At 42.4% G+C, this 16,494-nt stretch overlaps 1 protein-coding gene and 1 long non-coding RNA gene across 16 annotated transcripts in view; one reads left to right on the top strand and one right to left on the bottom strand.

Moving 5' to 3' along the window:
* The window catches only part of TANC2 (tetratricopeptide repeat, ankyrin repeat and coiled-coil containing 2), a 441,341-nt gene that overhangs the window by 218,101 nt on the left and 206,746 nt on the right, over positions 1-16,494 (bottom strand). For 10 of the 15 annotated variants that reach the window (XM_053259180.1, XM_053259181.1, XM_053259185.1 and 7 more), the window contains one exon: positions 9,737-9,808. In XM_053259180.1, the coding sequence (XP_053115155.1) occupies positions 9,737-9,808 (72 nt within the window). Of the gene's footprint in view, positions 1-9,736; positions 9,809-10,871; positions 10,981-14,627; positions 14,695-16,494 lie in introns of those variants that run through there. The other 5 variants (XM_053259178.1, XM_053259175.1, XM_053259174.1 and 2 more) reach the window with 2 other exon arrangements.
* On the top strand, positions 5,899-10,153 carry LOC128328932 (uncharacterized). The gene is made up of 3 exons (XR_008309456.1): positions 5,899-5,978; positions 9,006-9,133; positions 9,746-10,153. It is a non-coding gene; the product is annotated as an uncharacterized LOC128328932 (long non-coding RNA).

Raw genomic sequence — 16,494 nt, forward strand, 5'->3', positions numbered from 1 at the left:
CCTAACATTAAAACCACATGTTAAAATACATAAAACATGATTAAAAACAATATAAAACAAATTATTAAAATTATTAAAATGCTAATTAAAAGCTTGCGAGAACAGGAAAATCTTGAGGGTTTTCCTGAAAACAAACAGAGAAAGAGATGCTCTTAGTTCAGCAGGGAACATATTCCAAAGCCCTGGGACAGCCACACAGAAAGCTCGATCCTGAGTCGCTACCAGACAAGCTGGTGGCAACCGCAACTGGATCTCTCCAGAAGAGTAAAAGGCAGGCGGGTGCATGACAGAGGAGGCGCTCTCTTAAATAGCCTGGTCCCAAGCCGTTAAGGGCTTTATAGGTAATAACCAGCACTTTGTATTTCGCCTGGAAACATATCGGCAACCAGTGCAGTTCTTTCAAAACTGGTGTTATATGGTCCCTTCGTGTTGTCCCAGAGACCAAATTTGGTTCAAATTAGTTAGACAGTCCACAAATTAGTGCACTTGTGCCTCAATAGTTCACACATCCACCATCTTAGATCGGAGTGGATGACATCAACACAAACTACACCATTGGGGCACTCCTATCCCTAGCTTTAGCAAATTTGGTTAAATTGCTGAGGCAGTTCACAAATAAGCCCACTTGCGAATCAAAAATTTATGTGTCTACCATCTTGAATCGGGGTGGATGACAGAATCACAAACTACGCCACTGAGGTGTCCCTGTGTGTCACTCACTACAACTATATCTAATTTGGTTCAAATCGGTTAGACAGTCCACAAGTTAGACCACTTGCACCTCAAACGTCCATGCGTCTGCCATCTTGGATTGAGGTACATAACATCATCACAAACTATGCCATTGGGGTATTCCTATGTGTCCCTACAGCTGTAGCAAATTTGGTTCAAATCGGTTAAGTTAGCCCAATTGTGCCTCAAAGGTTTACGCGTCTGGTATCTTGAACTGGGGTGGATGACATCATCACAAACTACACCATTGAGATGTCCCTGTGTGTCACACAACTGTACCTAATTTGGTTCGAATCGGTTAGACACTCCACAAGTTAGCTCACTTGCGCCTCAAATGTTTATGTGACCGCATTCTTGAACTGGGGTGGATGATATCATCACAAACTACACCATTGAGGTGTCCCTATGTGCCCCTACAGCTGTAGCAAATTTGGTTCAAATCAGTTTGTTGGTTCACAAGTGACTGGAAATTGCTGCTGTGCATGCGCAGCGGCAACTTCCGGTCACTTCCAGTCCATGGAGACACCGGGGCAGCAAGGAGGTACACTGCCACCCTGCTGGACCAATTTAAAAGGCAGTGCCAGCAGGGGAAATGTGGCGGGAGAAGTAAGAGCACCCTCCCCTGTCCTTAAAGAGATCTCCCACACCTTCGAACCGGCAGGCACTGGTTCCGTGCACACCACTAGAGCCTAGGACATGAGAGGATATTGATAACATGCCAGATGATCATGCTTGCTATTAGAGAAAAGCTGCTGAAGAAGAGATCCAAGCTTTACATTAAAAAAACAAAAACAAAACTTGGATGCTTATGGAGCTGCCTATGGGAAGTTAGGGTGCAAATGGGTTTTCAAAGTGAAGCACAATGCAGAAGGAGATGTCCAATGCTATAAAGCAAGGCTAGTAGCTAATTCTCAGAAATATGGTGTGGATTTTGATGAAACATTTGCCCCAGTCATAAAACTCTCTTCTGGTTTCTGGAATGTACGGTTTACAGCCAGTAGCAGGGCGGATGTAAACTGCCCTAAAACATTTTTGGAAGGGTGGTATATAAATCAAATAAATAATAAATATAAGAATGCTCCTTTGTATTGCAGCAGCGAGGAAAACTGTATGTAGCCCATTTAAATGTCAAAACTGCATTTTTATTTGGTGATATTAAGGAGGACATTTCCATGGAGCAACTGCCAGGGACAGGGTTCAAGGAACCTGGTAAGGAGGGACTTGTGTGTTAGCTCCAAAAGAGACTGCATGGTTTAAAGGCAGCAGCAAGAGCCTGGAAGACAAAGTTAAGTCAGTTGCTAAACAAAGGTTTATTCAAGGAAAAGCTGACTCTGGTTTCCAAATTCAAGGTTTAGAAATAATAGGTGGACTTGTATAGTAACATATGTTGATGTTTTGATTGTTTGTTAGGATAAAATTGTAAAATATTTAAACAAAGAAATAGAAGTAAAGCAACTGGGGAACATTTCCTATTATCTTGGAATACAAATAGAAAGAGAACAAGATGGAGGTTATCTTCTTAATCAGAAATTAAAGATAAAAGACTTGTTCGAATGTCTGGGTCTTACAGATGCCAAGGAAGTCAGCACTCCAATGGAAGTTAACTTCTTGAAGCAAAATGCAAACAGCAAGCTTCTTCCAGACAATGGGCAATATAGGAAAGCAACTGGGAAACTTCTATATATTGCAACAGTAACAAGACCAGACATTGCTGGAGCTGTGCGAATGTTAAACAGCAAAGTGAGCACATCCACAAAAAATAACTGGATTGCAGTTAAAAGAATGGGCAGGTACTTTAAAGCTACAGTTCATCTAAAACTGAGATTACCAGCAAGTAGTAATCTTAGCAGTGGCAGCTGGTGGTTCCTGGGACTGGCAGGGGGAGGCGCTAGGCAGGTGATGTTGATGGTGGTGGTTGGAGCCACAGGTAGTGAGAGGTGGAACCAATTATGGGCAGCTGCAGGGGTGGAACCAGGACTAGGTGAGTGCCTTAGCAATAACTGGCAAAGTACAGATTTTTAGCTAATGAGTGGGACCAAAATACATACATACATACACACACAAATCTCAACTGCTCATCAGCAGGGATATAGAGAAATATGGAAAACATCAGTTGCTTAATAGTGCTTAAGAGGACTACACTAGTCTGAATAGAATTAACACAAGCACACAGACACAGGAAAGGAACGGTACAAGCCACAAGTAAAGCACAGACCAGTTACAAAAGGCTGCTTCTGTGGAGAGTAAACGCATTAAGTTACCAGGGCAGCTTTATCTGCCTGATTATTTAAAAAATGAATACTACTAATAAACAACAACCACCAGAAAGACCTCTGAGCCAGAGTGGTATAGTGGTTACTGTGCTGGACTAGACTGGGGAAATCCAAGTTCAAATCTCCATTTAGCTATGAAACTTACTGGGTGACTCTGGAACAGTCACTGATCTCTCAGCATAACCTTTCTCACACTGGGCTGTTGGGAGGATATACAGTATATAACCATGTGCACCACACTGGGTTTCTTGGAGGGAGCACTGGCTACATATGGGAAAGTAAATAAATCTATATAAGCTACAGCTAATGCAGAGACCAGCTACAAAAGTGGAGAACAAATGCATTCTGAAGTTACAAGGGCAGATCTGCCTATTTTAAAAATGCAAACATAAATAATACAAAAACCACAGGTTTTTCAATGAAGTTTGCTGCAGCTATGAACCATCACCTATAACTTAGAGGACACCATAGAAGCAAAGATGCATGGGGACACCATCTCCCTACTCCATGCCTGCTGAACAGCTGGGTGCCACTTTCTGTCCACTCTGGATACCCATCACTAAGCCTGGGTGTACATCCAAATGTTCTCTATAGAGATCATGCCCTTTATCCTTGCCAGTGGACATATTAACGTTACAGATTTCTAGGGTTGCCAACATTCCACTGCCCAAATTAGAGACACGAAACAGGGAGTATGCAGGAGTAGTAGTTGAGAGCCTGAGTGCTGTACATATTGTTACCTCTTTCAACTTAAACCACAGTATAAATTACAACTTAAATTGCTTCTCTTCTGTTTATTGATATAATCATGGTTAGCCAAACTGGGTGTGATGTAATTTTGTTTTCTAGAAAATGAACGGTTAGCCAGTAAAAATAGGTTTCACACATGAGCACTATCTAGTAGTCATCGGTTGCATGGTTTTCATGATCCTGATACCTGGATAATGCTAAGTTAGCCAATCATGGATAGCTGTTAATGTTAATGTTTTTGTTAATGTCCCCAATATAGGATTGTTGGCAACCCTAAGCCTTCAGCCCATCAGAACTACAGAGTACTCTGTTAGGGAGGAGGAAAGGAGTTGAAGCTCATTAATTATTTCATTAGTGAAAATAACTGGTTTGATCTGAGCAATAGGTCCTTCCCATTAGCTGAAAATCAGGGACAAATGGTTAGGGATGTGCACAAAATCAGTTTCCCCGGTTCGGTTTTGCCCACTCTGAACCAGCCCCTGGTTCGAGCTCGAATAGGGCTGGTTCAGATCGGATCAATGCCCTACCAGTAAAGGGGCAGGAGGGGGTTCCCTAAGCGCAGAGGGGAGTAAAGAGTACTTAAAACCCGCGGCAGCGATAGTCACGCAAATGGTTTGTGTGCATGCCTGGAGATCTCTAAAATGGCCTCCATGCCTGTGCAGAGGCCCGAAACGGGCAGGAGAAGGCCCAAACCAGGCCACAGCCCACCCTGGAGACTCAGGGGGGAGTCTCAGCAGGTGAGGGATGGTGAGCTGCTCCTCCATGGCCACCAACACAAGTTATAAGTACTTTTTATTCCCCTCTACATTTAGGGAAGCCCTCATCCCACCTCTTTACCAGTAAAAGGGAATCCTCACCAAGCCGGTCTGGACTGTCAGAACCCAGTTCAGTTTGAGGTCAGGCCTTCGAACTGAATCAGTTCAAACTCAAACTGACTTGATTATGAGCCAGTTTGCACATCCCTACAAATGGCATCCCATAAGGGACAGATAACTTTGGGCTGAAATAAGGGACATCCCTGATAATAAGAGACTGTTGGTAACACTATGGCCACAATCCAGAGAAAAACAGTTTAGCAATCTGCATAGCTAATAGATTTTTTAAAAAATATTTTCCTTCCAACAGAATCCATTCTGTCTCTACATCCACCACATCCACATGGAAAGCCACTTCTGCAATTATTTGAAAAGCAATTTGGACTCAGAAATCTATGCATATGCCCAGAGGTACATATAGGTAATTTTGGAGCCTGGAACTAAAGATATTTGGAGGCGCCATGCTATAAGTTAAGCATCATTTTTTAACACGTAGGTTCTTGAGGGTGCAAACCACACAACCCAGGACAGACTAAAGAGGATTGGGGGGGGGGCCAGAGGGTGTGGAGGCCCTGGACTTTGCCCCGAAGTCCAGGGACAAGAGCGCCTCTGCATATGCCCTAAAAGAACTTTCTGGATTCTTATGCCAGTTTCTAGTCTAATCAATCCAGTCTTCCAGTTTGCTGTTCTTTCCAGTGTTTTAAGGTATGTCATTTTGAGAATGGGCCATAATGTTTTGCATACAGATCAGAGAGCAAGGAAGAGAAAGCAGAGGTTACATTCCTCCCCTCTCAACAAACACAAAGAAAGAAGCCAGCAAAAGATCAAATTTACCAGTCAGCCTCCCTGTTCTCTAACCAAAATTGTGATTGGATTCTTTTGAGTAGTGTTTTATAGCTGCTTCCCTCATACACACAAGGAAATCTTAACTAAAAGTTTATTCAGCAACAACTCTATTTTCTCCTTCCCTTTCCCTCCTTTTTCCTCTTGACTCTCCCCACCCCACCCCACCCCACCCACACTCTCTCCAGGGTCCCCCTTCGGAAAAATATCCAAACAAACTGCAAAAGATTACTGAATAGAATACAAGTAGTTAAAAGAAAAAGACTTCTCCACTCTCTGAGCACTCTGATTGTCTGCCTGAGGAGTCAGTCAGCATAATGCCTTCTGATTGGTTCTCAGAGCATTTTAAGCTTCACCCACCTTCTGAAAACAAAGGCAAGTCTTGTAATTGGCTCCTGCTTCATTAATATTCAAATATGAACAACTCTGTGTGTTCCTATTGGTGATTACAAAATTCTGGTACTATTGCTCACCCTACAGAAACACTGGGGCCAGGCTGCAGGCAGGGAAGAAGCACAAACAGAGAGGCAGTCAGAGAAATGGTTACAGAAGACATACAGAGGAGGTAAAATGGTTGACAAATATTCTCAGGTGGGCATCTCCCACTCTGTCCTCAGTAAGAGCCACCACTGAATCCTAGGCTAGTGGGTTATATGGATGCAGACTGGGCAGAACAGATCGTAAATCCATAAGTGTTGGATACCTGTTCTTTTCTAGAGGTGGAACAATTAGTTGGTGCAGTCAAAAGCAAAACACTGTCGCTTTTTCCTTTACAGAAGCGGAATGTGTGACAGCCATTCAGGTTTGCCAGGAGGTGATATGGATACACAAACTGTTGCAAGATTTTGGATCTGACAAACTGAAACCAACTGAATTGTTTAATCAAAGTTTTATTTTGCTCACTGGTTATTTCCACACTGTGACAGTCATAGTTTGTTTTGCAGATTGTTTTCAGTGGGTCATCTGTTCTGATACTAAGACCTTATCTGGTGAATAGAGGGTACTTGATTCTAGACCTGCTCTCTGGAAGAAGAATATTTGATTACAACTATGTGTGGCAATGAAAGATGACTATTTCTGCAAAGACTTTAGATCCACAGTTGATATTAAATAGTGCTGTGATAATATATTGCTTTGCCAACTTTGTGGCTTCGATCTTACAAGTCTTTGCTAGGAGACACTGTTCTTCTGGGAGATGTTGAAGAATTAGGGCCCATTTCTTTCTAAAGAATGTGTTGGTAATTTGCCATGCATGTCTCATAGCTAGAGGTGGAAATGGAAAGGGCTGCAGTGGAATGTCCCCTATGTATCATCAGATCAAACTTACACCCTTTATCATCAGTGGAGATGGCATATAGCACTCCTTTCCTCTTGTTCAATTATACATACACAAACATGGAGTCTGGACTGGGGGTGCGCATATAAGGAGCAGCAATAGTTAGACTTCCTCTTATGGAGGTTCTTGTTCTGTCTGCAGGAGGTGTTGTGGATGCTTTTGTCCGCAAGTCTCTAACCATCTCCATTAGGACTGAGAACATATGCAAACCAATATGGATATTTGCTTTGGATTGTAGGAGGCAGTAAACTAGGTCAGATATAGTAGGCTTGGATTGTTGTACCCTGAGTCCAAGAGAGAGCGCTGGTATACTTGGTCCACATATGTACACAAGTTCTCTCCCAGAGAAGAGGGTTGCTGGCCACCTACCAGGGTGGGAGAAGTTCAGAGGCACAATCTGAGTCCTCAGGAGGCAGTAGTATTAGAGTCCATGAATGTTGTAGAGTGACATAACAGAGCTTCTGGATTCATAGCTAAAGCCTGCAGCACCAGAAACAGAAGTAGCAGAAAGCATTTTCAATTGGGAAAATACTTCCCTAAAAAAGCATTTGTGGAGCAAATGGTGGGCCCACTGGTAGAACAAGTGGAAGTGCTATTAAACAGATAGAATACTATGGTGGACTGCCTCCATTTTGGTGCTGAGTCCACAGATGCTCATCTGGTACCTAGGTCAGAAAAAGGCTGTGACCCCACAAGTTCTACTACTACTAGTACTACGAATATTTATATATTGCTTTTCAACCAAAGTTCACAAAGTGGTGGAGCATGCTTCAAGGTTGCCTTTAACTATTGTTCCTAAAGAATATCTTGCAAATGTGAGGAAAGATTGCAATGCATTAATTTACTGAACCAAATGCGAGGGGATCAGGAGCCTACCTGATGTGCCCACCTTAGGCACTAGAAACGGTTCTTGCGGCCACTGAAGCAGGAAGCATGCCCCCATATGAATCGTTTTCAATCTTGAAAAAGACTGCTGTTGTGCCATATGCTCACATACAAAAGGGAAGCTGAGATTATCTGTTCACCAAGAGAATGAAAAGGCAGCATCTGCTGGGAACAGCCACCCATGGCAGCAAAGTTAAAGAAACTTGTTCTTTTTTTAAAAAAGTGACAAGGAAAATGGAAAGTAGAATGACATAATAAAAGAATTAAACTTGAAAGAATAAAACCTGACTAAAGCTGTGCCCTGAGGAATTCACCTCTAAACAGAAGTGTATTTTCTGAATACCAAATCTAGCTGGGTGGTTAGCAGAGAACTGAGTAGGAAAATGCTCATCATGCCTTAGGGTATGCAGGCTGGGATAGCCTCCCCTCCGCCTCGCTTATATTAAATACTTCCAGCAACCTGTAATCCAACAACAATCTGTAGTACCAACAATTCTCCTCAGCCCTTTAAATTATTTCTTTCTCTTCAGCCCCTTAGTGCCAGGGACAGCCCAAGTTCCTCACTAGTGCCTAAGTCGGTGAGATAAAGCACTACTTTCACTCACCCCACCACTCTTTCCTAGAGATGTGCACTGAACTGGGCAGGGGTGGTTCAAAGGCGAGGGGGTGCATCTTTAAGGATGGAGAAGGGTGCACTTACCCCTTCCTCCACCTTCCCCCCGCCAGCGCTCCATTTTCTTAAAGTCCATTGGGGCGGCAACATATCTCCCTGCCACCCCATTGCCCCCTTCACCAGAAGTAACTGGAAGTATCTGAAATGCCTGCGTGTGCCAGGCACAGGCGTGTGCATGTTGCGCCTGTTGCATGCCCATGAAGCGTGCATGCGCCTGTAACGTTTGCGCACAGGCGTGTCAGATACTTCCGATTACTTTCGGTAAAGGGGGTAATGGAGCGTCAGGGAGGTACACTGTCGCCCCGATGGACTTTAAGAAAACGGAGCCCCGATGGACTTTAAGAAAACGGTGGTGGGGAAGCGGAGGGATGGGTAAGTGCACCCTCTCTTGCCCTTAAAGATACACCCCCCCTCCTTTGAACCGGTGGAACCACCCGCTGTTCAAACCCGTTCAGAGGCCCATAAAGGGCCTCCGAACTGGTTCTGTGCACTTCCCTACTCTTTCCATCCTACTCCCAAACATGCTGTTCACCACTCTTCCTTTCCTCATTCAGGACTCAGAGAAGCAATGCAACCTGTACCCTGATGGCTAATCAAGGCTCCTGGCAGGCTGGGAGAGGGGGAGATGGGCAAAGGGAAGGAGAAGCAGTGGTGGTCAGCAACATGATCACAGATTTTGCTTCATACTTTTATTACAGATTTCTTCTGCACAAATTTCATCTTGAAGATAATTATAGCAGCCCCCAATTCTATAGGACAGAGATTCCATTTCCAGATAGTAGCTTCTACGTGTGTCACAGATAAAGCAGATAATGGATGCTGCAAGGTAGGTGGCTAATTAATCTGACCTGCTTACATTCAGCTGCGTGGGAAGGAAGGAGAAAAGAAGGCATGCAAACAGCTGACACAGAACTGCTTTACTGCAGTGAAGGAATATTCCTTCCCCAGAGCATTTCACCACTGGTTCCTTTTAAAAAAGGGTGCTTAGGATGCATTCTGACAAGATATTTCTTCAGAGAAAGGTTACCGCAAATTATCAAATACATTCTCTTGTGGTCATGTGTATTTCTTGTCTGTCCCCAGGGATACTTCTCAATAAAGCATACTACAAGAAGTGAGGGAACTAATACAACCTTTCATCCAAAATATATTTCATAGGGATGGGCTTTTACGTTCACATTTGGAGTATTTTCTGAGACAGTGTAATCCATTCTAAAGCTTATCTTCCTCTTTAACTGTTAGGACTTTCTAAAAAAACCTATGAATCTCTGCACATCTGAAATACACAAATAAAATCACGAACACGCTCTTCTACTAATACTACTAATAGTAGTAGTAGTAGTAGTAGTAGTAGTAGTTGATGATGATGATGATGATGATGATAATGACGGCAACATACGTAATCTTTGGAAATTCATTGTTTATTTACCTTGACCAGAATGGCTCTGACGGTAGTCTACGCTTGCCTGCCTTCGGTCTGGTGTTTCCTCGCTCCCCCCATCTGCAGGAGAACCAAAACAGCACAAGTATATCAGCACAGCTGAGAGATCAGGCAGATGCAACTCTTCTTCCAGTACCATCACTGTCTCTTATGGTACAGCAGGCAAGCTGAGTTACTCTTGGCTGCAAGAGAGAGAAGCAGCCCAAAAACAAAGCTTTTGTTGTTCTTTGTAGTCACTCAACTGAATGCATACAGTTCTTGGAAATGTGCAGGCCAAAAAAGGGAATCTGCTTGAAATTTCTCTTGATGCTACCAGAAACATCTGCACACACGCACAATACCACATCATTGTTGAGGGTGGTTGTTGATTTTTTTGCAAAGCAGATTAAATTGAATGTCCCAAACCATTTTGTCAAATTAATCAACAAAATAGCTGACTATATGTTAAATCAGAGTTGAAAATGGGTGATTATTCTATTAAGTGTTGTTTTAAACTAAATCTTAATTCAAACAAATCAGCATTCAGGAGTGTTTCTTATATTGTTATTGTGAGGCTGTTCAGTAAATGCTCCAGGAGCAGCAGACACTAACAATCAAACAAATCTTTCTACATAAACCAGAAGGGCATGGAAGTGTTATGCAATTAATTACATGGCATTCATCCTTCATTGATCAAAGACCAGATTAGTAACAATAGATATGCATGTCAATATGTATATTTCAGAGCACATTGCATAACATGACCCATGCAGAACAGAATGTGCACAGAAAGTGTGACCACTTTAACTAAATGTAGCATTAATTTATACATTTAATTCCAAATGAATGAGAGCAGATTACAGGAACAAGGTAGGTAGACAAACACTAGAGCTCACATTGCCCTACTCACGGTGCTGCACACATGCCCACAGACGGGGGATCAGCCAAGTATTCAAACAAAACTGCACCTCCACTTGAAACATTGCAACCCATTTCAAGTTGCTCTCAGGATTGGGCCTTGAAACAGTGCCATGTTCTATCCCATTCAGTAGCCCTACCCTGCCAGTTCCCACTCTTACAAGCAAAGCAAAACAAAACACATCACACCACTCAAAGAACAACAACAAAACCCCCCGTATCTTACTGTTGTGAGTGGCAGGGAGTAGACCGATAAGAGGAGGAAGGCCAGCCTGTTGACCACCCTGCCAAACCAACACCAGTACTGGAGTGAAATGATGCTTCTGAGCATGCTGGGATCAAAAGATTTGTAGGTTTTGCTGCCCAGAGAAAAGGTTTCTATACAGAAAGCCAACAAAAAAAAAGTCCAGTACACTGCAGCTGAGTGTATGGGGAAGCAGATGTCTGTATATTCACTGTTCATCCAAGATCACCATCTGCTGCGCAATCAGCTAGGCAAATGATGAACCTATCAACTGACTGTTTTTCCTCAGCAACATAGATTGAATCCCTAAGTTAATACACACTGAAAGCCAGATGAATAGATCTTAAACACTGTTTGCTTCTTCTTTTGTGATGTCATCTACAGTAAGTGCCTTCCATCTGAAGCCCCCTTTCCTCTTAGAGTCATGTTTATTTTGAAAGCCATGACACTAAATATGGTGAACAAAGAAGTACACTAGATTGACACAAACTCTTTTATACAACTGCAACAGAAATAGTGTTCATACCCATTTGGGGCTTTTATTTTCCCTGTATTTATTTATCCAAAGCGATAATCTGTAGCAGAAAAGCCTATGGGTGTGGCAGGGTTTGATCAGCATGATGAGAAATATGCTGCAGCAAAAAATTGGTATACATGAGCTATGCATGTTTTTAACAGATAAGTTTCCTATGTAAAAGTCTATGCCTGCGTTTTATGTAAAAACCTGCACAAGGACAACTTTAACAGCCAATGCTTATTTGAACTGCATGCTAGTCCACCACCATCTGCAATGTGGTATTTTAATTCTGTAACATCCCATATGCAGAAGTGCTGATCTTCAATGTCCTTAAATTCCACAGCAAGATTATTTATTTTTTAAATCTGTTTTTCCTCCAACATTATAGAAGCAGTAGCTTACACTTAAACTGATTTTTGAGATCAAATGTAGTCCTAAAACTCTCTATTTGCACTTCGAAGGACTACTGCAGTCAGCCCCACCCACAAAGTAGCAAAAGACTTCTAGCTCCTGCTAGCATCTTGTCTGCCAACAAGCCTCTTATTGCTGTCTAGAAATTTTGAGAATCAAACACAGCCTGTACCTGTTGTCTGGGAGAAAATCTGTTTACAAGAAATCTCTGGGTGATGGCAGGGCGGGGCTCTCTCTTCATTGCTAGAGAAAGGAGCGAATGGAGCTTCCCACCGAGCAGCAATAGACAAAGCTAGCTCTCTTACACAGAGAATGGAATCGGCAGACCCACTGTGCGGGGATGGGAAAGGGTAATTGCATCAGCACCCAGGTTACAGGCCTGGTCCATCCACCACCACCCTCTGCCCCCCGCCAACACACATACTGCAGTTTCAGAGCCAGAAATCCTCCTAGGCTCTACAATGCCAGAAGCCCAGGCAAATTAAGTCTGCATGAAGTAGAAGGCAAAGGTGCTTGTTTGGTGACCAGGGCAATAGCAGAGGTCAGGGCACACACAGGTGAAACAGCACAACAGTGTGTACAGTGCCCCACAGATAAAGGCTGGGGTCAAGAACTAAAGACAAGAGGAAAAAGCAGCTTCAAGGAGCAGGCTTTCCAGGGAGCTTTCTATTTCTAATAATACTTCTGTTCTTGTTTTGTCCTCCCCATGAAAAGTAGAACAATATTATGGCAGAAGTAGCTTTATGAAATAGTCATCCTTAAAACTAAAAAACAAATAAAAACAAGGTATCATCACAGGAATAATAAGGGGGCTAGAAGCATGGTGGACGCCAGGAAATGCCAACGGTAGCTAAAGCTGATCCCCTGGTTATGCATCACAATTACACTTTCTCCAAAAGTTGCACATATCTCTCTGTATTTTTAACAATAATTTAGTTATGGTGATTCATATAACTATAGTTCTTCATTACAGAATTGTAAACTATACGAGACCAGAGATATTTTTTAACATATATTTTTATTTCTTCTGTATAATATATCATATCCTATACAGTTATGATATATATCCTATATAGTTACACACACGTCCCCAAGTCCTGTTATGCTGCCTTATTGTGGCGGGGTACGGGGTGGTGTTCCTGGGAGGGATGAGCGAAGTACGCCAGGAAATAGACTCCCAGTATCACCCAAAGTGTGAAGCTCATCCCGGCTGCCCAGCTAAAGCAAGCAGGCAACTATATTGGGCAACAGTGATATAGGCAGGTACTGGAGGTGGATGATCACTTCAGTGACAACAACAAAGGCATAATTTCATACTGCATGGGAGAAGGCAATGGTAAACCACTCCTACATTTTACCAAGAAAACCACATGGACAGACAAAATAGAATGATTGTTGATGTTGATAAAGAGGAGAGCTGGTCTTGTGGTAGCAAGCATGACTTGTCCCCTTAGCTAAGCAAGGTCTGCCCTGGTTGCATATGACTACATGTGTAAGCACTGTAAGATATTCCCCTTAAGGGATAGAGCTGCTCTGGGAAGAGCATCTAGTTTCCAAGTTCCCTCTCTGACATCTTCAAGATAGGGCTGAGAGAGATTCCTGCCTGCAACCTTGGAGAAACTGCTGCCAGTCTGTGTAGACAATACTGAGCTAGATGGATCAATGGTTTGACGCAGTAAATGGCAGCTTCCTATTTTCCTATGATGGGCCCCTCAGGTCGGATGGTACTCAACATGCTACTGAGGAAGAGCTGAGGATCTCTCAGAGTATCGATGGTGTTTATGACGTGTTAGATTAAAGCAGGCCTGCTCAACTTCGGCCCTCCTGCAGATGTTGGCCTACAATTCCTATAATCCCTGGCTATTGGCTGCTGTGGCTAAGAATTATGGGAGTTGTAGTCCAAAAACAGCTGGGGGGCCTAAGTTGAGCAGGCCTGGATTAAAGCCTTTTGGACATCTAGCGGTTGATGTTGCCATGGGGGAAAAGAAAATCCGAAGCTGCAAAGACAGAATTACAATGGGAACGTGGAACATAAGAAGCATGAATATGGGTAAGCTCGACATAGTGAAAGATGAAATGAATCAACTACAGATTGACATCTTGGACATCAGCGAATTAAAATGGACTGGAATGGGACACTTTCAGTCAGAAAATCATACCATTTACTACTCAGGACACAAAAAACAAAGAAGGAACGGTGTTGCTTTCGTAGGAACGAAGGATATAGCAATTACAGTACTTGGGTACAATGCAGTCATTGATCGACAAATATCAATTAGATTTCACGGACAGCCCTTTAACATGACAATTTTTCAAGTCTATGCCCCAACGACTGATGCAGAAGAAGAGGAAGTTGATGAGTTTTATGCTCAAGTTCAGTCTGAAATTGACAGAACATGCAAGCAAGATGTGCTGCTGGTGGTTGGAGACTGGAATGCCAAAGTTGGAAAAGGTAAGGAGGAAAACACAGTCGGACTGCATGACGTAAGAAACAGAAATGTAGCAGGAGAAAGACTTATTAGTTTCAGCCAAGCCAATGATCTCTTCATTGCTAACACATTCTTCAGACAACATTCTTCAGACAAGTGGTGCCTATACACATGGACATCACCAGATGGAGTACACAGAAATCAAACTGATTATATTATTGGTTCAAAGAGGTGGAAGAGCTCAGTTATAACAGCAAAAACGTGGCCAGGGGCCGATTGTGGAACACATCACGAACTGCTCATATGCAAGTTTCAAGTCAAGCTAAAGCGGAAAAACAAAGCTATCCAGTTTCCACGATATGATCTTGAGAATGTACCCACCATTTTCAAGGAGAACATCAGGAACAGCTTTGAAGTTCTGAACCTCATTCATAGGGAACCAGAGGAACTGTGGAATGAAATCAAAGAAGTTGTTAAGGATGAATGTGAAAAGAGACTGCCAAGACCAAGAAACAGAAGAAAGCAAAATGGATGTCAGATGGTGGAAATTGTCATGAAGAGGAGAGAAGCCAAAGATAAAGACCTCAGGAAGGAAGTTAACAGGGAATTTCAGAAAGCTGTTAGAAGAGACAAGGAGAAATACTACAATAACATCTGTAAAGACCTTGAGGATGGAAATAAACATGGAAAAACAAGGAAAGTTTTCCAAAAGATCTATGAACTCAGAAGGAGGTTCCAACCTTGAATTGGTATGTTAAGGGATGCCAAAGGACAGATAGTAACTGATTCAGAGAAGATCAAACAGAGATAGAAGGAGTATACTGAAAATCTGTACAGCAGGGATGTCAACATCCAAGATACTCTAGAAGATATTCCCTACTTGCAAGAACCTCTAGTACAGGAAGGTGAAGTGAGATCAGCACTCCGGTCATTACCAAGTCAGAAGGCTACAGGAATTTATGGAATAGCTAAAGAGATATGGCAGGCAACAGAAGAATAATCAGTCAAGGCTCTAACCAAACTATGCCAGCAAATTTGGAGAACAACACAGTAGCCAACAAATTGGAAGAGGTCAGTCTATATACCTATACCAAAAGAAAGGAGACTCAACAGATTGTGCAAACCATCACACAATATCCTTAATTTCACACGCTAGCAAAATAATGCTCAGGATCATCCAACACAGATTAGAGCCCTACACAGAAAGGGAAATGCCGGATGTTCAAGCTGGTTTCCAAAAAGACCAAGGAACAAAAGACATAATTGCTGATGCACGTGGGATAATTGAGAAAGCCAAAGAATACCAAAAAGAAGTCATTATTATTATTATTATTATTTGATTTGATTTGTATACTGCCCTTCCAAAATGGCTCAGGGCAGTTTACAATTAAAACAAACCACGAACACAGTAAAGAGCTAAAACAGATTAAAAACAATATAACAATTAACAATTTAAAAGCATTTAAAAGCAACAATGTGCTTTATTGACTACAGAAAAGCCTTTGACTGTGTCGACCATGTCAAGTTGTGGTATACCCTTATGAAAATGAGCATCCCAGAACATCTTATTGTTCTCATGATAAACCTATACACAGGACAGGAACCCACATTCCAGACGGAACACGGTGAAACAGACTGGTTCCATATCAGCAAAGGAGTAAGCCTCAGAACTGATAATGAAGACCCTGAAGTGGTGTATAGCTTCTGCCTTTTAGGATCAACCATCAACAGTAAAGGACCCAGCAGTCAAGAAATACAGTCAACAGTAAAGGATAGTAAAGGTAAAATAGCAGTCAACAGTAAAGGACCCAGCAGTCAAGAAATACGCCACTGACTAGCACTTGGTAGGGTTGCAATGAAGGCCTTGGAATGTATATTTAGATATTGTGACGTGTCTATACCTACAAAGAATAGAATCGTTCAAGACAATGGGTTTTTCCGTGACACTCTATGGATGCAAAAGCTGCACTTTGAAGAAGCAAGATAGAAAAAGTATTCACTTTTGAACTTTGGTGCTGGAGAAAACTTTTGAGGATACCATGGACAGCCAGGAAAACAAACAAATGGATCATAGAACAAATCAATCCAGAATTTTCACTCAAGGCACAAATGACTGGGCTCAAACTATCATACTTCGGATACATTGTGTGAAGACCCAACTCCCCTGAGAACTCCATAATGCTGGGGAAAGTTGAAGGAAAGAGAAGAAGACAACCAGCAGCAAGGTGAATGGACTCGATTACGACAG

This window comes from Hemicordylus capensis, chromosome 6, assembly GCF_027244095.1.
Source record: "Hemicordylus capensis ecotype Gifberg chromosome 6, rHemCap1.1.pri, whole genome shotgun sequence".
In the NCBI taxonomy this organism is placed as follows: Eukaryota; Metazoa; Chordata; class Lepidosauria; order Squamata; family Cordylidae; genus Hemicordylus; species Hemicordylus capensis.